Source organism: Erinaceus europaeus, chromosome 19 (assembly GCF_950295315.1).
Source record: "Erinaceus europaeus chromosome 19, mEriEur2.1, whole genome shotgun sequence".
NCBI lineage: Eukaryota > Metazoa > Chordata > Mammalia > Eulipotyphla > Erinaceidae > Erinaceus > Erinaceus europaeus.
In genome coordinates, this window is record NC_080180.1 from 23,033,303 (window position 1) to 23,056,666 (window position 23,364).

General features: G+C 49.1%; 1 protein-coding gene across 19 annotated transcripts in view; it reads right to left on the reverse strand.

Annotated features, from left to right (window-relative positions):
- The window catches only part of PLEKHA6 (pleckstrin homology domain containing A6), a 166,331-nt gene that overhangs the window by 134,176 nt on the left and 8,791 nt on the right, over positions 1–23,364 (reverse strand). For 17 of the 19 annotated variants that reach the window (XM_060178643.1, XM_060178637.1, XM_060178641.1 and 14 more), the window contains exon 3: positions 18,568–18,628. In XM_060178643.1, coding sequence (XP_060034626.1) covers positions 18,568–18,628 — 61 coding nt within the window. Of the gene's footprint in view, positions 1–9,453; positions 9,642–18,567; positions 18,629–23,364 lie in introns of those variants that run through there. The other 2 variants (XM_060178639.1, XM_060178654.1) reach the window with 2 other exon arrangements.

A 23,364-nucleotide genomic window follows, 5' to 3' on the forward strand; every position in this document is an offset into this window, starting at 1 on the left:
CCATCAGATAAATACACTTTAATAGACCAGAGTGGACTAGGAGTGTAAAAGGAAGCACGTGTTGATATCCACACAGGAAGGGTATCAGACTCGCGCTTGCTGGGTTGAGAGGAAAAATACATTTAATTTTTTTTTTTTTTTGCATTTCTATGGAGTACAGGCAAGCATTTCAATGAGGTCTTAACCAGAAATGTTCTTGTATTCCCACCTGTGGGAACTCTCTTCCTGCCCTCAGCAAAATGAGATGGTAAATTCAAAGGCGTAAGCCATGTCTCTGGCTTTTGAGAATTCCAAACCTCCCACCCACTCACTACTCCTCTCCATCCATGCCACAGGGGTGCAGCTGGGGTGGGGGCTCCAAAGCAGCCTGTTCGTAGGTCGGAAAGCATCCACAGAATGAAAGCTGAGCCTGGAAGGAGATCTAGGCACTACCCTAAACAATGGCCCCAGAAGTCAGGCTAGCACCCCCATTTTACAGATGAGGAAACTCGAGGTCGAAGGGGTGAGAGCATCCAGGACATAGAGCAGGTTTGGCACTGTCCATTGGCGCTCCCTCTGAACCCGTCTGCCTACCCATTGTGCAGGAAAGCCTCCTGGCCCTAGCAAATCTCCCATATCCTGCACTGGCCAAGAGGGCTCACGCTGCAAAACACACACACACACACACACACACACACACACACACACACACACACACGTGCACACACGAAAGGAAGCCACAGCACATCCTTACCTGCCTGTCTTTCTCTGGCTGCCCCAACCCCAGGAGGAAGAGAAGGGTGTGTTGGGACATCTAGGGTGTGTCTTCCTCCCGGCCCTGCCCTTGTCCTTCTCTGCCTCTTTGGAGACTAGTTCCCCCAACTCAGCACTCCCCTCCCCCATAGCAGCTAACTGGTTACCCAGGCAACCCAGCTGGGAGGCTGCCAGTTACCATGGCAACCCAGCATGGCCGCCAGGCTGCCTTGCTGGGGAAGGTCAGGGGACCAGCCAGGCAACAGAGCTATTGGGTTGTCCCCCATCAATGGGGCTGCGTGCCTGAGGAGATTGTATTCCTGCTGTCAGGGGGCCACCTCTTAGTTTCCCAAGAGACAGACTCCCTCAACTGGGGACAGCAGCTACAAGCTGACTTTCCCAATTCCAGTGCCTACTCCAACCTTTTCAGCAGGGTGCTGGCCACCGCAGACAGGTGTTACCTCAGCCTAACCCTGGGTACCCTATCCCCTCCTCCACATTTCCTGAGCATCTCTGGGAGGCAACATGCCTGGAATGTCTATGTGTGGGTGTGGTCTCTCAGGAAGTCTGCTGGTAGCAATCACTGAGGAAGGCTCCCTTTTTCTGGTTCAGACCAGGTGGTAGCATGCCCCCTGGTACTCAGAGCAAGTGTCTCCATCCCACCAGACAACAGACTCCCAACCCCCCACTTTGCAGATAGAGCAACTGAGGCCAAGACATTAGGATCTGTGCTTGAGGTCACACAGGCATCAGCTAGCAGAAGACGGACCGACTTGGATGGTTCAGCCGCTCCAGGCTCCTGCCTCACTGCCACCAATCAATCACCTTACCTGGCTTCAGGGAAACATTCTTAACACTTATTAAAAGATCATCCACAATGGGATGATCTCACTCTCAGGCAGAAGTAGAAAAACAAGATCAGAAGAGAAAACACAAGTAGAAGCTGAACTGGAATTTGGTGTATTGCACCAAAGTAAAAAACTCTGGGGTGGGTGGGTGGGGAGAGTACAGGTCCATGAAGGATGATAGAGGACCTAGTGGGGGTTGTATTGTTATATGGGAAACTGGGGAATGTTATGCATGTACAAACTATTGTATTTACTGCCAAATGTAAAACATTAATCCCCCAATAAAGAAATTAAAAGAAAAAAAGATCACCCACGGGACACATCCGGCAAATGCATATGTTAACCAAGCACAAGGACCCCAGTTCAAGGCCCTGGTCCCCACCTGTGAGAAGAAACTTCACAGGTGGTAAAGCAGGGCTGCAGGTGTCTCTTTCTCTCTTCCTCTCTATGTCCCCTTTCCCTCTTAAATTATGTTTGTCTCTATGTAAAAGAATAAAATAAAATAAAGAGTGACATGAATATTCGTTCATTAGAAATAAAATCATGGAGTGATGGTCTGGGAGGTGCATAGTGGATTGGACTCTCAAGCATGGGACACTGACTTCAGTTTCTGGTATCACATGTGCCAGAGTGATACTCTGGTTCTCTCTCTCTCTCTCTCTCTTTCTCTTTCTCTCATTAGCCAAGAAAAAAATAAATCTTAAAAAAAAAAAAAAGGTTACTCAGTGCCAGGCTGTGTGTTCTTATTTTATCTCACTTCCTCCACTCATGAGGCTCAGGGAGCCAAGACCCAAAGGATAAGCGCCTTTTCCCAAACTGTAGAGACCTGGTATTCCTCAGAAACCCTTTGCTGACTCTCCTGAGAAAGTCTCTCACTTTCTTTCTTGGCCTCCAACACATGAAGCATATGTTTCTGTCAGACACGGAACAATCGTTTGCTCACACGTCTGTTCCCTTCCTAAGCTGTGAATTTAAAGATTCCTGTTTGCACCCTAGGGCCTGCCTAGTATGTGATGAATATACAGTAAACATTTGCCAGGCTGGCCAGATAGCTCACCTGGGAAGGTGCCTCTGCTTTGTCATGCAGGTGACCCAGGTTCAAGTCCAGCCCCAGACACAGTGTGGCTTAAGCACCTACTATGCACTGCCCTTAAATCCCATAGGTTGAGGGAGAAAGTGGGCAGAATGAGAAGACAGTGGAGTCAGGAATGACCAGACGGCATGAGGAGTGACTGGTGAAACACTGGGGTCAGGAATGAGTGGCCAGGGACAATGGGACCATTCATATCACCTACAGACCTTTCACACTGGAGATGAGAAAACATTCTCACTGCCTGGCATTCACACCTGTCGCTCCACTGACTCCTCTGAACCTCAGTGATATATAGGCAGGGCAGAAATGACCACCCTCATATCAAATATTTTACTTATTTATTTTTCCATTGGAAAGAGACAGAAAAATCGAGAGGGGAAGGAGAGAGAGAGGGATCTGCAGCTCTGACCCACTGCTCACGTGGGTGAGCTCACGTGGGTAGCTTCTGCAGGTGAGGACTGGCGGCTTGAATCTGGATCTTTGTGCTCCCACTTTAAAGACTTGGGAACTGGGGTTCAGAAGGGAAGAACACTGGAACAGAGGAGGGAACCAGGATTCCAGACTTGACCTGTGATTCCGATAAGCCTCTTAGCAGTTATTAACACTTATTAAAAGACTATTCAGTGGTGGCCCCGGAGGGGGCCTCTGTCAGCACATACAGGCCCGTCAGCCCATCTGACTATAGCATCCTTTCTTTTCCTGCTAGAACTTTCTTCAGTTCCCCAGCTGGAAGAGTCTGCAATGTCTGAGGGCCCACTGATGCTAATGAGGACACGGGACCCAAACAGAATTATCAGAGAAGTGACCTCACCACCGGAGGCCAGACTGATTTTATAGGCAAATTGCAAGCACTGGGCTAATTAGAAGCAAATTAGCACCTTCAATTATAGATTCTAGCAGTGATAAGCCAGACTGGGTGGACGTGGTGCCATCAGAGCTAAGGAGGAACCTCACTTTCCAAGATGGGTCAAATCTCAGAGGCATAAAGCATTGGCGTCAGACCAACATTGATGCTTCTGTCCCCATTTCCTGAATCCACACCATAAATACCAACTCTCTAGAGAAACTAAGGAAGCTCTCACAGGACCTAGCAGTCACCCTGAACACACCTTTTTTTTTTTTTAAGAATTTATTTATTTATTCATGAGAAAGTTAGGCAGAGAGAGAAAGAACCAGACATCACTCTGGTACACGTGCTGCCAAGGATTGAACTTGGGACTTCATGGTTGAGAATCCAGCACTTTATCCACTGCGCCACCTCCCGGACCACACTGAACACACCTTTTCCTAACCCACCTCAGCATATATGTCTGCCCTTTGAGTACAAGCATTGTTTTCAGTGAGACACTGCTCATATTCCACAGCTAATAATAGCTGTCATCTGGGAGCCAGATGGTACTGTACCTGACTAAATACACCTTGCCATGCACAGGCACCCTGGTTTGCACCCCTCACCCTCACCTGCAGGGGGAAAGCTTCATGAGTAGTGAAGCAGTGTTGCACGTGTCTCTCTCTCTCTCTCTCTCCCTCTCTATCACCCCCTTCCCTCTTGATTTCTGGTTGTCTCTATCCAATAAGTAAATAAAGATAATACAAAATTTTTAAGAAGATATAGTTTTAAAAAATAATAATAGTGGGAGTCAGGCGGTAGTGCAACGGGTTAAGTGCACATGATGCAGAGCTCAAGGACCAGCATAAGGATCCCAGTTTGAGCCCCTGGCTCCCCACCTGCAGGGGCAACCCTTCACAGGCGGTGAAGCAGGTCTGCAGGTGTCTATCTTTCTCTTCCCCTCTCTGTCTTCCCCTTCTCTCTCCATTTCTCTCTGTCCTATCTAACAACGATGATATCAATAACAACAACAATAAAAAATAAATAAAATAATAATAGTGTCATCTGCATGGCTGTTTATAGAACACTTCCATTTAGATTTTTCCTCTAGCTAGCAACTAGATAAGTGGGTAGTGATAGTAACCTCCCCACTCCACCCCCCAAATCCTCAGAACTAGTAAGCACCTTGTTGCAAATCACACGGCTGCTAATCTGCAGTGAGATTTGAATCCATGTCTTCCAATTCTAGGTGGGCATGGTTTCTACAATCCTGGAAGGGGGGCACTGACTGTCTCTTATTAGCACCTGCTAATGCCATTCATTCATCAGATCTGCTTGTGCTGCTTTGGAAAGGTACAAAAAGGACCCACCGGAGTGAGGGACAATGGTAGATTTGACAAAGAGGACTGGGTGATTAAGGGTAGGGGTGGCAGTGGGGTGTCCTATTAGCCAGAAGGCACTAGAAGAGCCGAACTCCCTTCATCTGGGTATCTGCCAAAAGGGTGTCATCACCTAGAACCACCTGGGAAAGGCTGCCACACTCTGTGTTCAGCTCACGCTGTGATGGTGAGGAAAATTCCAGAAAGAGAGAACAAGGCGACCTGGGGGGGTTTGGAGGGAGAGGGCTCATGATACTGTCTTCACATATATATATTTCTCACGCAAATAAATACTATTATACTAATAATATGTTTACCATTGACTGCTCAGCATGGTCAATGTGCTGACATTTATAATTTCATGTATCTTCACAAGAATTCTATGAGATAGAGAATATTATCATCTTCACTTAACAGATATGGAAACTGAGGCACAGAGAAATTTAATCACTGTCAAAGTCACATCTCCTTGAGTAAGTGGCATACCCCAAGTTCAACTTGGTTCAAACTTGAGACTATTAAAAGGCTGGGATATCCAAAACTGCCCTTTAAAAGACTTGGGCTGGGGCTGGGAGGTAGTGCACACAGGACCATGCACACATTACAAGAACCTGGGTTCAAGCCTCCAATCCCCCCTGCAGGGGGGAAGCTCCAGGAGTGATGAAGCAGTGCTATGGACGTCTCTTTGTTTCTCTCTCCCTCTCTGTCCCTTTCCCTCTCAATTTCTCTCTGTCCTAAATAAATAAAAAAATAAAATTAAAATCTACTAGGAATAATTACCCTGAAAAAGAAAGAGAAAAACAAATAAAAATAAATAAAGCTTGGGTAATGACACCAGAGGGACTAGTCACTTTAAAAAAAATGTTTAAGTCTCATTAGTAATCAAATGAATTTTTAAAATAAAAAATAATAATAATAATAATGAAAAAGCCAAACTACTTTTACCGGGATTCTTATGCCGGTCTTTGAACTGTGTGCCACATGCGTTTAACCCGCTGCGCTACCTCCCAACTCCCTCACATAATATTTTTTAATGTAGCAAATCTACTGCTAGAAATGCAGTCTAAGAAAAAATCATGACATGTGCAATGATTCAGTATGTTCACTGCTGCATTATTTATGAAAATAAAAACTGGAAATAGCTATAATATAAGGACTAAACAAACAAAACAATGACAATGACACATTCGGCAGCTTCCTAGAAACTGGTAAAGGAGCTGGGAGGTGGCACACTCAGTTAAGTACATATGTCACCCACAGTAGGGCAGATCCAAGTCTCCCACCCCCACCTCTGAGGGAGAAGCCTCAGGAGAGGTGAAGCAGGGCTACAGATGTCTCTCCCTCTCTCCCTCTCTCCCTCTCTATCTCTCCTTCTCCCCTCAGTTTCACTGTCTCTACCTAATAAATAGTAAAAAGTTTAATGAAGTTGAAAAAGAATACTTAATGTGAACTGTACTGTAAACCATTACCTCCCCATAAAATAATTAGAAAAAATATATACATATATCAATAGAAAAACAGTATTTAATGCCATGGAGAAAGTATTTCAGTTGAAGTGACAAAAATATACACTTGGATCAAAATTTTAATAAAGCATGGGTGTATTATAACAAATATAGTCAAATATCTATGCATGAATTCATAAAAATCATAAAAAGACATAAACCAAAGTGTTAAAATTATATACAAAACCTCTAAAAGAGAGGAAATTGTGGGTCGTTTTAAACTTTTCTTTATATGTTTTTCTATACTTTTTAATAAGTATGTATTATTTTTATACTCATAGAAAAGTAATTTTGGAAATTACTATTCACATCAGCACATAAATTCAATGTTAGGAGAAAATAATCCAAAACATGGGGAAAAAATATCTTATGGGGAATGTTGCTGTTATTTGTAAAGGAAAGATGAGGTTAACAACCTAGATGTCTGGTGTAACAGTGGTCACATAAATACATCTTTATTGGATAGAGACAGAGAGAAATCTAGAAGGGAAGGAGGAGATAGCAAGAGAGTCACCTGTAGCGCTGCTTCAGCACTTACGAAACTTTCTTCCCACAGCTAGGGGACCAGTTCAATCAGACACACCACCACCCGTCCCCCAGGCACTATCTGTATAAGGGGGAAACCAAGGACTGTGGTGCCCAGAAAATGAGGACCAAAGGGCAAAGCTTAGAAGCTGGCAAATCCTGACTCAACTTAGAAAGAATGTTGTACTCATGGAGCAGGCCGCCTGCCGAAGGAGTGAACTCCCTGCCACTGGAAATAACCAGGTGAGGTTAGTGCCATCCCAGGAGCTGGAGTGAGACTAGGTGTGTGTGGGGGGAGGATCTGGAAGAGTGGGTGCTGAAGGATTGCCTAGGAAAGCAATGTCAGCCCAGCCTCCCACCACTACTCCTCTCAGCTCGCTGTCTAGTCTGATTGGCTCCCCAGTGTATGTTCTAGGGCCAGGGAAAAGGCTTCCTTGGATCCTGTGCTGTTTGTCATGCACACCACACCCAAGGTTAGAGCCCAACGCCCATCACACTGAAGGAAGCTTTGGTTCTGTGGTCTCCTTCACTCTCTCCCTGCCTCTACACCTTCTCCATCTCTATCTTAAATTTAAAAAAATAATAATAATAAATTGAATAGATTAAACCGTGTTCCGGGAGGTGGCACAGTTGATAAAGCATTGGACTCTCAAGCATGAGGTCCCGAGTTCAGTCCCTACCTAGCAGCACCTGTACCAGAGTGATGTTTGGTTCTTTCCTATCTTTCTCATTAATAAATAAATAAAATCTTTTTTTAAAAGATTAAACCAATCTTAAATTTTCTCTCTAAATTTTTTAATGGTTTGTTGACTGACTTATTAATGTCATGGATACCCTCTGAGTCCAGAGCAAAGCCTCCCCCAAACCAGCACCATCTCGTACCCCACCCCAGTTTAACTCCCTGATGCCTCCTGGCCTTTCTTTGGGGTCCCACATGATGCACAACAGGCCAGTGAGGAGAGCAGAGTGGAAGAGGCCACAGCTGGCCCGGACAGACCAGGCTCCTTCAGCTCCACACAGGGCCCCAGCTCCCTCTCAGAGCCCAGGCTGCAGGGCTGGCCCCCCGGGGCCTCAAGCAGTGATGTCAGCCCGGGAGCTAGGGCTGGCTGCTCGCTGGCCGACTTCCCTGGTAATTACTTCATTTACACTGAGCCGGAAGAATCCAACTCAATAATCCGGGCAGGCACATTAAAAGTAATTATCTGTGGAATGCGTCCTGTGCCCGTCACCTTCCAGTGAAGGAGGAGAAACCGAACAGGCAGAAAATAAAGGAGAGCGGCCCCCATTGTCTGAGCCCGGCGCCCGCCTGCCAGGATTAATTACACACCCGCACTAACACATTTATCACCTCGCTGCTGATTGGAAAACCCAAGCTTCTTAATAATTCATATCTGCAGCCCAGCACTGCGCCCTTGTGAGGAGACAGAAGCACTGGTTTCCCACGGGGAGAGCATGGAGGGGGTGGCAATGCCAGCCGCCCTCCGCCCCCACTTGGGCCTTTGCCTCAGTGGCACCACCACCTCCTGCAGATCCGCACATCTCCTGCCCAGGCGACCATGCAGCTCAGAGGTGGCATCCACAGAAGACTTCACAAGCTCCAAATTCTTCCCAAAGGCCAGATGGGGGGGGGGGTGAGGGCACAGGCGCTTGCAGGCTCAGGTGGAGACAGACCAGGCAGGATACCCACCCTAAGGAGCAGGGGACCCCTGGGGAGCGCACCCCAACAGCCAGATTGAGACCCAGGGATTTAGAAAGATTTGGGGAACAGGACTGTCCAGCTCAAGCACCCCACACACACTGGTGCTGAAATCATCCTCTCCCCGGCGTCTCCCTGCAGCTCAGTGCCCTGGCCCTGGGAGCTGGGGACCCCTCTATCGCCTGGTGTCTTGCACTAGGGTACCCCCTGTTCGCCTGCACAGAGCATCTCCCTGCGCCTTTGCACGGAAGCCCTCCCCACCCTCCCCTGCCACCACTTGCCCCCTCTCTCCCCAACCTTTTTCCTTTGCCCAGAACCCCACACAATAAGCCAGAGGCTTTCAGCTAGCTGCAGCCTGCCCCCGCCCCCCAAACACACACTGTAAACCCATCCCCCTCCTGCCCCCAAGGCCACGCACTGGGCTCTGACTACTCCGGGTACCTCCTACCCGAATCCCCAGAATCAGATGCTCCATTGGAGTCCAAGAGCCTTGGCAACACCCCCACCACTAGCCCAGAAGAGACACACCCTCGCCCCTCCCCACAGGGAGGTGGGTCCCTGGGGTTGACCTGAACCTGACCCCCTCCCTCCCTCTCCGCAGCCCGCACCTCCCGGCGGGATGGGGGGAGTCTGTTCGCGTCAGGCTGGGGCCCCCAAGGGGCCTCACACAGTAGGTGCAATTCAAAGACGATCAATTCCCAGCCCGTGGGTCGTCCCGGGGCTCTGGGGGCGGGGTGGGGTGAGGACTGGCGGGGAAGGGGGGTACAGTCCGCGGCGCTTCCCGACCCTCCGGTCTCCCCGCGGGGGAGGGCGGTGCCTGCCAAGATGCTGCATCAAAACACTCACCGGCTCAGAGGTGTGAGCCCCGCGAGGCAGGCCAGGCCCTGGGCGCCCCTCCCCTCGGGCCGGCTGGTCCTCGTCCCGCCCCGGGGCCCTGGCTTGGCGCGGGGCTGGGCCGAGCGGCTCTACTCAGCCATCCCTCCCGCCGGTGCCTGGAGCGGGGCGGGCGCTGCGGCGGCGACTGCGGGCGGCAGCATCTTCCCGGCTGGGCATGCTCCGCCGCTCCCCGGCGGCCACGTGACGCGCCTCCCCCAGCTGTCACCTCGGTCGGGAGTAAATAGTCCCGGAAAGGCTTAACTCCGTCCACGCTGACTAGCGAGGTGCGCCCGCCGGCTCCTGCTCGGAGGGGATGGGCTGGGTCTGCGGCCCCCAAAGGGGAGCTGGGTCACCACGTCTGGGGAGCGGCGCAGAATACAGTCCCCCATCTGCAGAAACCAGAAACACCTGGTCTGGTGTCTGGACCATTTGGACTTTGGGCTTAGTGGTTATTCACACCCCAAGAGAATGGGCATGTCCCTGGGTGTCAGGAGGGCTTGGGGGGTGGGGTGGGGCTGGGGCCTTCAACCCCCTTCCCTTCCCCCCCCCCACACACCCAGAATCATGAATCTACAGAAGTGTCAATGGGAACTCACTAGAATATGTCAGGGCCTCCACCAAGGGGTCTCCACTGACTCTGGACAAGGGCAATGTAGCCAAACCAGGTACCTCTGTAATGCATTGTTTAGGCAATAGGACTGCAGCCATCCAGTGATCTCCCAACGCTGCTGGGGAGATGGCTCAATTGGTAAAGCATTGGGCTTGAGTGTCTGAGGTCCCTGGTTCAGTCCCCAGCACTGCAGGTACCACAATGGCTCTCACTCACTCCCCTGCCCCCTCGTGTGAATCTCCATTTCGCCTGTGTAATAAACTTAAAAATCTAATAAATAGATCTCTCAACTCATCTCTCCCACTGCCTCTGTTTCCTTATCTTCACAGCTCTATGGATGCCAAGATAAGGAGAAGGGAGAGGAGGGGAGGAGGAAGAGACAGAGAAAGAGAAAGAAGATTTTTAAAAGATGTGGAGAAAGAGAAAGAAAGAGAAGAAGGGATTCTGGTCTCACTTGCCCCCCCAGAGACCCAACTGCTGAATATGGTCAGAGTGGCCCCTAGGGTCACTCCTGAATATGGAAATAGTTCCAGAATCAGGAACTGAGTAAAAGGCCTCTATAAGGAGCCCCTGCATGCTGAGGACAGCTTTTTAAAATGTTTACAATTGGAACAACTTGATTTGTAAATTATGTCTCTTCATTGAAATTCAACTCCTTTCACTTCTCTGTGGATCTGAGTATAAGCATCATTTTTTCTTTTTACCTACAAAAGCTTCTATTTTTATTTTTGATCTTTTTAGTAAAAACTGAAAGAGAAAGAATAAACACAGCACCAAAGCTTCCTTCAATGCAGTGGAGGCCAGGCTCAAACCTGAGTTGTATACTAGGCAAAGCAGCAGACTATCCAAGTGAGAAGCTTCTATCTAAAAAATATATATTCTTTGGGCAGGGGAGACAGCATAATGGTTATACAGACTCTCATGCCTGAGGCTCCTAAATCCCAAGTTCAATCCCCCACGCCATCATAAGCCAGAGCAATGCTCTGGTGTTTCTCTGTGTCTCTCTCCCTCTCTCTCTCTCTGCATTTCTCTCAAAAATAAAATAAATAAAATATTTATAAAAAAACATATATTCTTTAATTATATATTTAAATAATCTTCTACAGGAGCATAGACCTCCTTCCTGGGGTTCAGGAGAAGTCCTGTTAGTACGAGACTACTAACCCAAGGAGATCAGAGCAGCTACCCCCTGTAGACACCCGCCCTCCTTGGTGGAGAGGGGACCCTGTCCCCAGCCTGACTGATATGCTGAGCACACTGGCCATGGGAAAGCCACTTCACCAAGTGCCACGCAGGGCTGACAGTGCCCAACCCACCTGCCCTGGCTCTCCAGGCCTTGGCACAGCCGTCTGCTACAGCAGAAGGGAAGCAGCTTCCAGCCAGATCAAGACAAGGGGCTTCTGACTGAGGAACCAGTGGATAAAGCAGGGCCGGGGCCAGAAACTCTAGCATCCATGAAAGAAAGTAGGGTAGGGGATAGGGAAGGGGACAGTCACCCTAGCCCCCATCTCAGACAACCCTCAGGCAGCTGGAAAAGGCAGGAGGCCTGCTGGGAGGGTTTCCTCACTGGCAGGCAGACGGCAAAAGGCCACAGACAAACCCACAGCACCTCTGCCAGACCTGAGCCAGGTGGTGAGGGCTTCTAAAGCTTTCTGGGCACTTTAGGGGCACAAGAGGATGAAGGAGGGGTGCTAAGGAGTAAGGTGAGCTAGGGTGATCAGAAAGACCTAGTGTTCTAAGAAGGACAGCCCATCAAAGCAAGAAATACAGGTTCCCTCTGTCAGGGATGTCTGTGTTTAACCCAGAAGGGGGAAAACAGCGCTGTGGCTGTGAGTCTGTCTGGTCTGCTCCAGGGTCCCCAGATCTCACAGCACTGAGTCCATGATGCTCGGTCACACAGACAGCGGGTCCCTTGACCTCTCTGAGGATCAGCACTGCCCACCCCAACCAACCCCACAGCAGTCACTACACACTGTGACCTGCCCACCTCTATCAGTATGTGTCCACCTGGGTCTCTCCCTCCTGGAATACACTAATGGGGGCAGAGGAGAAGGGGACCCCACCTTTGTTTTGGACCCCAGCTCTGCTCATAGCAACTAAGTGACTGTGACCAAGTGATTTGCTACCTGAGCCTTGGTTTTGCTCATCTATAAATGGGTGTGTTCCTCCAGTTCCACTGCCTGTCCTCCTGTCTTACTCTGTTTGTCTGTCTCATGGTTTGGTTTGGTTTTCCTTGTTTGGTTTGCCTGAGCACTGCTGAACTCTAGCTTACAGTGGTGCTGGGGACTGAACCTGGGACCTTTGGTGCCTCAGGCATGAAAGTCTTCTTTGCTATCACCCCAGCCCTTTTACTTTTAGATAGAGACAGAGAGATAGAGTGACACAGAGAGAGAACATGAAGGAAACCACAGCACAATGGCTTCCTTCACTGCAATGGAAGCCGGGTTCATACTCAAGTCATACCACAGCAAAGCAGTACACTATCCAAGTGAGCTATTTTGCCGGTCCCTGTCTCATTCTTCACTGACCTGGACTAGTGCTTGCCTTCCTGTGAACAAAGCTAATGGGGGGGGGGGACTAGGAATCAGATTTGCTGCCTCTGACTTCTGTCCTCTGTCCCTCTGGAGACCACAGGACAGCTTTGGTGGGTCCTTGCATTTTCCTGGATCCATAGGTGGTGGATGTCCCTGTTATGGGGTTTGTTAAGCAGCAACCCGGCCCACAGGCTCTGCACCCCTGCAGCCCAGATGAAGGGCTGAGCCACTCAGGGGGGAGTAGGTCTGCTGCAGTGACTGCCTACCCATGCACTTTCTAGAAGGAAGTAAGTGTCCAGACCAGAACCACAAGGAAGTGACAGCAGTGGGCAGGTGATATTCACAAGGAGGTGAGGCTGGCATGCAGGAGCCATGGGGAAGGAGCAGGAGCCAGACTGAGAACAGGGGTCATCGGGGGTTACTGCAGAAAGCACCCCCACCCTGGCTTTCTCACCAACTTTGGAGAATCAAAACTGGTAGGCGATGGTAGTACTGGGGGAAGGGTGGGGAGTAATTGAAAGAAACCTATCTCCCCATGGTTGCAAGGCAGGCAACTCTCAGCTTCGGGAGTGAGGGGGTGGATGGGGAAGAGGCATCTTATCAGCCAGAGGATGTGAGGGAGCAAACCCCTCAAAGGCTTTATACTGCAGCAGATCATGTGTGCTTTGGCGCCCTCTTGTGGAGATCTATGATATATACATACAGGTTTGCAGTGGATGGTACCCATATTTTAGATTTTAGTCCTTTAGCATTTTCTTTTCTCCCTACAAACCCTTCCTGGTAAGTGGCACCTTCAGAATCACATTGTCATTGCTCACGGACATAATTTGTGGATATCATAAGAATCCGCCTTTCAAGCACCATGCAGGAAAAGGTTTATTGACACACAATTGTATTTGTCTGATCCTGGGCAAATGTCAATATTTGAATATTTAATTTTGACTCATCCACAGTAAAAGAAGAAAAGTTTCCAGAGCAGTCTGCATACCTGGTTTTCATTACTACCTCTTGAGATCTGTAGCTGGGCCCTCAATGTCTCTTGTTTTAAAGTTTTTATTTTATTATAACATGAGATTGAGAATTTTATATGAGACAGACAGAAGAGAGAGGGGGGAAGTGGGGCAGGGGAGACAGCATAATGATTATGCAGACAGGCTCTCAAGCCTGAAGCTCCCGGGTTCCAGGTTCAACCCCAAAACCATAAGCCAGAGCTGAGCAGTGCTCTGGTAAAGAAAAAAGAAGGAGAGGAAGAAAGGAACTTAGAGCAACTCTGGTGATGCAGTGCTGGAAACTGAACCAGGAACCTCAGGCATGTGAGCCTAACACCCTATCAAGTGGGCCATTTCTCCAGTAGCTGTTCTCTGAGTTTCTAACTTGCCCACCACCCAAATGTCATAAACTTCTTATAGGGAATGGATTCTTGAGAAAAACACATTCACTCAGAGTCTGTTCAGTGTCTCCTTGTCCAGGTAAGTCATGGCAAGGGCAGAGGGTGCTTATTAGGAGGTGGAGGGTACTGGGTAGCCATGCTGAGGTGGGCATGAGGCTGGACTTTACTTTGTCTAAGCATGAAGACACTGAACTGCAGTGATGACACAACAGCCTGTATTCTCCCTGCTGAAGGCGGGGCTGCTCTGAGGACTGAGTGAACTCAGGGTGGGGTGGCCGCCAACCCTGAGCACAGGCAGAAACACAGTGTGTGTGTGTGTGTGTGTGTGTGTGTGTGTGTGTGTGTGTGTGTGTGTGTGTGTGTGTAAACAACAGTGTCTGTCTATGTTTACAGACCTTGGAGCCACCCTGTGTCACCCGTGCCCTTGAGTGTTCGCCCTAGACCAGCGGTTCTCCGTGTGTGACTCCAGAAGCAGCAGCAGCAGCAAAGCCCCAGATTCTGTTAGACGTCCACATTCTTAAACCCCAGAATCAGAAAAGTCCAGGGAAGGGGCCAGGCAAGCTAGGTTCACAAGACCTCCAGGTGAGTTTGATGCTCACCCCATGTGTGAGCCACTGAGCTAAAGGAAATGGCTCTGGTGTTGACCAACTATTACAAATCCAGTGGGCCTCCTGGTGGGACTAATCAATGGACTGAGCCCTGTGGGCAGAGCGAGTGTGCACTTCGGAAGAGCCGGACTTCAGAGGAGGAACTGGCACCAGAGAGGCCAGGGTGGGGCAAGCCAGGTGTGGGGACAGATGACTCGACCTTGCAAAGTGGGGCATGTAGGAGGTGGGGCAGGAGAGGGAAGGCAGAAACCAGCTTTAAAGTTCTTTCCAGGGAGTCGGGTGGTAGCGCAGAGGGTTAAGCATAGCTGGCACCAAGTGCAAGGACCAGTATAAGGATCCCAGTTAGAGCCCCAGGCTCCCCACCTGCAGGGGAGTCGCTTCACAAGTGGTGAAGCAGGTCTGCAGGTGTCTGTCTTTCTCTCCTCCTCTCTGTCTTCCCCTCCTCTCTCCATTTTTCTCTATCCTATCCAACAACAACAACAATAACTACAACAATAAAACAAGGGCAACAAAAGGGAATAAATAAATAAAATGTTAAAAAAAAGAAAAAGTTCTTTCCAGAGTCCCTAGATGAGGCTCAGTGGATAAAGCGTTAGTCTCTCAAGCATGAGGACATGAGTTTGATTCCTGGCATCACTGTGTGCTAGACTGATGCTCTGTTTCTCTCTTGCTCCTTTTCCTCTCAATCACTAGTTAATAAATCAATCATTTTGGGCAAGGGTAGATAGCATAATGGTTATGTAAAGAGACTCTCATGCCTGAGGTTCCAAAGTCTCAGGTTCAATCCCCTACACCACCATAAGACAAGCTGAGCAGTGTTCTGATTAAATAAATGAAATAATAATAAAATTAAAAATAATAAATCCTTTTAAAAAAATAAAATGAAGCCTCTCTGGTGTCTGAGTAAGGAATTTGGTGTCCAGCCTAGAATTGATAGGATGCTCCAGAGGTTTCTGGTGGGGAATGTCCTGGCCAGACCAGCAGTGCTCAAGGCAGTATGGCCTCGGGGCAGGAGGACCAGTGGGCAAGCCAACCTGATGACAAAGGGGACTTGGAGTCAGGGACTTGGAGGAGAAAAGAAGAGGGAAACCAGGGTTCAGGTGGTAGCGCAGATGGTTAAGTTCACATGGCATGAAGCACAAGGACTGGCTTACACTTAAGGATCCCAGTTGAGCCCCTGGCTCCCCACCTGCAGGGGGATTGCTTCACAAGCTGTGAAACAACACTGCAGGTGTCTGCCTTTCTCTCCCCTTCTGTCTCCCCTCCTCTCTCAATTTCTCTCTGTCCTATCCGACAGCAACATCAATGGCAACAATAACGACAACAACAAGGGCACCAAAATGGGGGAAAAAGGACTCCAGGAGCAGTGGATTCGTAGTGCAGGCACCAAGCCCCAGCAATAACCCTGGAGGCAAAAAAAAAAAAAAAAAGACTTAAAAAATAAAGAAGAAGAAGGGGGAGGAGGAGGAGGAAGAGGAGCAGGAGGAGGAAACCTTTAGGACCGGGGCTCCGTTCAGGGCGAGCAGAGGCTGTGAGGCAACATGCTAGCAGGACAGTTTCCAAAGCAGCAGTCTGCTCCTGTACTTTAGCTGAGTTTCTAAGGGTATAGTGGACAGAGGCCAGAGAGCTAGCTCACTTGGGAGGGTGCCTGCTTTGCCAAGTGTGCTACCCATGTTCAAGGCCCTGGTCTACCACAAGGAAGTGCAAGAGTACTGGGGGAAGTTTTCTGGTGCAGACAGAGACAGAAGAAAAAAAAAAGAGGTAGAGGGGAAGTTGGGTGGTGAAGCACCGGGCTAAGTGCACAAGGATCTCGGTTCGAGCTCCCAGCTCTGCACCTGCAAGGGGGTCACTTCACAAGGAGCAAAGCAGGTCTGCAGGCGTATATCTTTCTCTCTCCCTCTCTGTCTTCCCCTTCTCTCTCAACTTCTCTTGGTCCCATCCAACAAAATGGGAAAAAATGGGAGTCGGGTGGTAGCGCAGTGGGTTAAGCGCAGGTGGCGCAAAGCACAAGGACCGGTGTAAGAATCCCGGTTCAAGCCCCCAGCTCCCCACCTGCAGGTGAAGCAGGTCTGCAGGTGTCTATCTTTCTCTGTCTTCCCCTGCTCTCTCCATTTGTCTCTGTCCTATCTTAACAACAACGACATCATCAACAACAATAATAACTACAACAATAAAACAACAAGGGAAACAAATGGGAATACATATATATATATATACATATATATATATATGTATATATATATATATATATATGGCTAGAGATGATATATCTGAAAGAATTAGCCTGAAATGGTGAAACCCTCAGCTCAACAAAAATAAACTTTTCGGGTGGGGGTACAGCATAATGATTATGCAAAGAGACTTTTATGCCTGAGGCTCTCAAGTCCCAGGTTCAGTTCCCCACACCACCATAAGCCAGAGCTTAGCAGTGCTCTGGTAAAAAAAATAAAAATAAAATAAAATAATAAACTTTTCTTTTTTATCACCAAGGTTATCACTGTGGCTTGGTGCTTGCACAAATCCACTGTTGCCAGTGGTCATTTTCCCCTTTCTTGTTTTGATGGAAACACAGAGAAACTGAGGGGGGGGAACAAGACAGTGTTTATCCACAGCCCTGCTTCATGGCTCGTGAACTTCTCCCCCTTCCACCTCCCCCCACAAGTGGGAATGGGGGTCTTGAGCCCTGATCCTTGCCCATGGTAATGCGTGCTTTCTACTGGGTGCACAACTGCCCACTCCACCCCCCCACCCGCAAAAGCTGTTTTAACTGATCACTTAGCAACCTAGAGAGACCTCACCTCAAGAATACCATCACCAGATGTGAATGCCACCAGTCTTAAAGCGGGGAGACAGGAAGGTGGCCCCTCCTGGGAGAGAGGTGTTTTGGGGAGAGGAGCGAGGGAGGGTCAGGCAGTGGCTCCTCCAGTGGTGCACACAGGTCACGATGTGTAAGGACTGAGGTTCAAGCCCCCAGCCCCCACCTGCAGGGAAGGGGAGTTCACAGGTGGTGAATCAGGGCTGCAGACGTGTATATGTGTGTGTGTGTCTCTCTCTCCCTCCCTATCTTCCACTTCCCTCTTGGCTTCTCTCTGTCTATTCAATAATGAATAAAATATTTTATAAAGAGAGAGGGGAGATGGGAATTAGGGGGAGACTCCACCTGCCAACAGTCATTCTGATGCCAGAATCTGATGCCAGACCAGGCAGGGAGACCCACAGGCCTGAGCACGCTCAGTGCCCCACCCACGGGAAGGAAGCCAAGACCCAGCCAGGCTAGGAGACTGAGAGACCCAGCCAAGGTGGAGTGGGGGTGGCCTAGCTGGGTGGGAGCCGTCCCAGCCCGGAGAGCTTACTTCCCCCTCATTTCCAAGCAACTGCCAAGGAGCCCAGCCTCCCCACCCAGCCAACTAGAGAAAGACAGAGCCCTGGACACCCACACATACCCAGCACCCAAGATTGCAGGCACCCCACCCTTCTGTCCGTTGGTGCACTCTGCTCACACCTTCCTCCAACGGACCCCATTTCCCAGTCACATAGATCTTTCCTCTACTCCTGGGAGCCACCTCCCTCTGCCCTGTGCAGCCCAGCTCAACGCTCACTTCCACTCCCCACCCGACCCCACCCGACCCCACGCCACGCCACACCACACCACGCCACACCATGCCACACCACACCAGAAGCCTTTCCATGATTGACAGGGCCCTCTCACCAATACAAATAGACATGCAGAAGCGCGCGCACGCGCGCGCACACACACACACACACACACACACACACACACACACACAGCTTTATCTGCAGAAACACCTCTCACAGAGCTCAGCAAGGCCGTCAGAGGAAAACTGACCCTTCAGCCGCTCCCCTACACCCACCCCCATGCTGAGGGGCCACAGTGACAGGGCCAACAGCAAGAGCAGAGAGTAAAGACTGAGACTCACTCACTTGATGAAATACACAGCTCCTTCCGGGGTGAAATCCACCTCCCAGCCTTTAGGGAGACCTGCAGGGAAGCAAAGCCACAATGAGAAACCCTGGAAGTGCCCTCTTCCCCACACCCCTGGCGGAGCTGGAAGACGCCACTGCGAAGCCCACACTGCCCTCACCCACCCTTCCTCCCACACTTCTGGCAAGTTATGAGACAGTGGTGGTGCTAATTCCCTATCAGATCATAGTGAAGTGATTATTGAGCCACTACATCCCATAATTCAATAATTCATTCATTCAACAGGCTTTTATTGAGTACCTGCTCTGTGCCTGCTGTGGGGACTGCAGGGAAAGCACAGGGGGTCCTCTACTCTGTCACCTTCTATCACACAACAGAAGCTGAAGCCAAGAGGGGCCGCCAGTCCAGGGCCTTGCAGATAATAAGCACTAAGAGCAGGCCAGGAGTAGGCCGGGGTAGCGGTGCATCTGGCTCAGTGCACATGCTACTGCTTGTAAGGACCTGGGTTCAAGTTCCCCTCCGCACATGCGGGAGGGAAGCTTCATGAGTGGTGAAGCAGAACTGCAGGTGTCCCTCTATCTTTCTCCCTCTCTGTCTTCCCTTTTTCTCCTTAATTTCTCTGTTTCTATCCAGTTAAAGAAGGAAAGAAAGAAAGAGAGAAAGAACAAAAGAGAGAAAGAAAGAGAGAAAGAACAAAAGGGAGAAAGAAAGGAAGGAAGGAAGGAAGGAAGGAAGGAAGGAAGGAAGGAAGGAGGAAGGAAGGAAGGAAGGAAGGGTGAAACTAGGAATTCAGTCTGAATCCCAGGCCAGGAGGACCAGGAACATCAGCCCCTGTGAAATGGAGGGACTTAGACAAAAATTAATAGCACATCTGGGGAAAAGATAATAAAGTTATTTTTGAGTGGAGAATCTTGGATTCACACACGAGCAGGAATGAACCGCTGAGGGAACTGAGCCAGTGAGGAGAGCCTGGGCAGCTCCAAGTTAGCACAGGCCCTGCTGGACAGCTCCCCACTGTGCCCTCCCCAAACAGCAGCCAGCTCCAAGGAGCCCTGCCCGCCTGACAGTGTTCCTGCACCCAGCGGCCAAGAACCCACTGTGGGGGAGGGGGCATGCAGGGGGTGTAGAGATGATTCTTTCGGGGGGAGGTAAGGGCTCTGAGACTGTCAAGTTATTTAACTAGCCTTCTGACCGCTCCAAAAGTCTGCATGTGCATAAACTGTGCTTTTATAAAACATTTATTTATTAATTATTCAAATATTTATTCCTTAATGCATTTATTGGATAGAGGCATAAGTCTATAGAGAGGGAGAAAGGCAGAGAGACACCTGCAGCACTGCTTTGTTACTAGAGAAGCTTCTCTTTTGTAAGTGGGGACAAGGGGCTTGAACCCCTGTGCATGGTAGCATGAGTGCTCAACCAGGTGTGCCACCCTTCACTCTGCCTTAGGGCATGTACCACTGAAAAGCAGAGTCTGGTGATGGCCCAAGACCTCTAACAGATCCCTCTCACCACTGTCACTGGTCATCTCCATCAGGAACAACATAATGCACACCTCTGTGGGCCCGTCAGACCTGGCCTTCAATGTGAATCAACAACGGTAGGGATGTTCCATTCTCTGAAAGGAGGTTGGATAGCATACTGTGCCTATCACCTAAGAATGATGGGTCCTGAAATTGGCACAGCCTGGAATGTTCCTTGCTGTGACCATGGAATGTGAGCTCAGACCTACAGGGATGCAGAGGTTACATAGGCCCCTGTGCTGAACATGGGCCCCAGATCAGATCATTAGGGTTTACAGTTAACAATATTTACATACTTTTCCCATATTTGGGAGCTACTCTCTTCCCTGATCCAGCTTTCTGGTCTTTTTTCCAACTATGACACCATCTCCCCAGACAATAGCTTAGGTCACCTGCACATTAGATGTCAGGCACAGGCAAAAACTAGTTGGGTCATGGGCCCCTTGGAATATACCTAAAATAGACCTACTAGCTTTTTCCAAAATGGAGACCCCAAATCTCCATCCACAATTTTCTTGCCTTTGGGTTCATAATTAGTCAACAATTTGTTCTGCTTTAGATCTTAACTCTTTTTCAGTCACCAGGTACCAGATGTTACCATGATGCCAACCGAATTTCCCAGGGCAGACAACCCCACCATGTGTCCTGGAGCCCCGCCTCCCCAGATCCTTGCCCCACTAGGGAGAGAAAGAGACAGGCTGGGAGTATGGATCAAACTGTCAGTGCCCATGTTCTGCAGGGAAGCAATTACAGAAGCCAGCCCTTCCACCTTCTACACCCCATAATGACCCTGGGTCCATACTCACAGAGAGTTAAAGAATAGGAAAGCTATCAGGGGAGGAGATGAGATGTGGAGTTCTGATGGAGGGAATTGTGTGGAATTGTACCCCTCTTATCCTATGATATTGTCAGTGTTTCCATTTCATAAATAAAAACTTTGAAAAAAAGAAAAAAAGAAAAGCAGAGTCTGGGTTCTATAGAGAGGAGTGCATTCAGTTTTAGTCACTCCTTTTATTCCTGGTATTTATCAATGGTCTGTATATCCATGGCTGCTACTGCTGCTGCTGCTTTAACACTAGAAGGTGACCAGAAGGCCTGCCTGCCTCTTGGGTTTTTGTGGATGGAAGTTATCATGGTCAAGTGCACACATAGCCACACACAAAGACCTGAGTTTCAGCCCCGGGCCACCAGCCTGTAGGGGAGGGATACTTCATGAGCAGTAGAGAGGTGCTGAGGCATTTCTCCTTCTCTCTGTGTCTCACTCTCTCCCTCTCTTATCTCTGTCTCTTAGTCTAAAGGAAAGGGGAAAAAATGGCCAACACAAACCATGAAGTCATGCAGGCACTGAGCCCCAGCAATAACCTTGGTGGCAAAAAGAAGAAAAGGAGAGGAGAGGAGAGGAGAGGAGAGGAGAGGAGAGGAGAGGAGAGGAGAAGAGAGGAGAAGAGAGGAGAAGAGAGGAGAAGAGAGGAGAAGAGAGGAGAGGAAAAGGAAAGGAAGGGAAGGGAAGGGAAGGGAAGGGAAGGGAAGGGAAGGGAAGGGAAGGGAAGGGAAGGGAAGGGACAAAAAGCCAGCACCTGCACCACTTGGCATGCATTTCTTCCCTCTAAGTTTCCCTGACTGCCATTTCATACCTGCACAGCAACATTATAGAGAAGCATGAGCTCTCCCTTTTTGCTTCACTGGGGTTATTGCTGGGGGTTTGTGCCTGCATGGTTCCACTGTTCTCCTAATGGATATTTTTATAGAGGTTGAAAAGCAGAGAGGTAGATAGGGACAGAGAGAAAAAGAGAGACACTTCAACACTGCTCCCCCACTTGTAAAGCAGTCCCCAGTGTAGGTGCCCCCATCTGGTGCTAGGGGCTGGAACCTGAGACTTCATGTAGGACACAGTATGCACTCTACTGGGTAAACTATCTCCCAGTCCCCAGTATCCCCCACCCCACGCCCAAATTTTTACGAGGAAACTGAGGACCAGAGAAGTTAATTGACTCACTTCAGGTCACCCGGGAAGTGTCTGGGTCAGGATGGGAGTCTGGTCCGCTGCCTCCAAAGCTTGCATTCTTTCCTCTATGCGGTTCTATAGATGCCACTTGTTCCCCTCTGTCTCTCAGGGAGGACGTCCCCATTCAGAAGGGCGTGGGTTGGCAGCCTTCCCAAGTAGAGGGATCCCCCCTGGGTCAGAATCATAAATAAGCCTACCACTGTGGTGAGCCTGGGCCGGAGGCCAGCGTGGATGATGTCCCCTGCCTTTTCCAGCAACTTCCCTCCACTCTGCCCTCTCTTCCCCGGGCAACACCAAGAGGGATTATATTCCTGTCCAGGCGGCGTGCCCGCAGAGGCAGCTGCCCTTCCAGTAAGCTCCAGGGGCATCTTAACTCCTTCCCGGCTTTGGGACAACCAGTTGGCTACATCCAAAAGCAAAAGAATCAGTGAACTGGCTCTGACCCACCTCCTGGTTATAACAAGACGATGGACACAAAGTAGAAAAGCTAAGACACAGGGATAATAGCATCACCTGCCTGGAAGAAGGCAACTGCCTGTCTTGGCATCAGGATACACCTCTTCTAGCTAGAAACACAGTATGGGTCCCCCCCACCCCCACTTCTCAGAAGTTCACTTCATTCTTATGAAAGAGTTATAGTAGTCTATCAGTTTTTGCAAACCAGAAGAAAACCAGAGATTTCAGTTTACCAGAAAAAGCCCAGAAAATAGCCCTGGGTGCTGGTTTTGCAGAAATCAGTCCTGGAGCTTCCAGAGTGAGCCCAGCAAACAACTCCCCTGCCCTGGTCCACTTTGGACAAACTGGGTGTCTATCATATTGTCCCTGTTTTTCATTATGTATTCATGTGATCTTAGTTTTGTGTGTGTGCGACTTGACAGGTTATCTTTGAGGGGTGAAAATATCCCATTTTTTCTCCATATCTATTAATTTTCCATGTAAATGTGAATTTATAGTCCATATATATTAACACCTCTTTGCTTTGCAATATTTAAGATAAGGGAAGGTTTCCTTTTTTAAATTCTTCTTTTTAAGTATTTTATTTATTTTATTTTAATGAAGGAGATACAGAGAGAAACCAGGGCTCTGCTCGGCTCTGGCTTATGGTGGTATGGAATACTGAACCTGGGACTTTGGAGCCTTAGGCATCATACTTTTTTTCATAACAATTATGCTATCTTCCCCCACCATTTTTTTAAAAATTCTGTAATAAACATCTATTTTTAAGCACACACACACACACACACATATACATATATATGTGTAGAGAG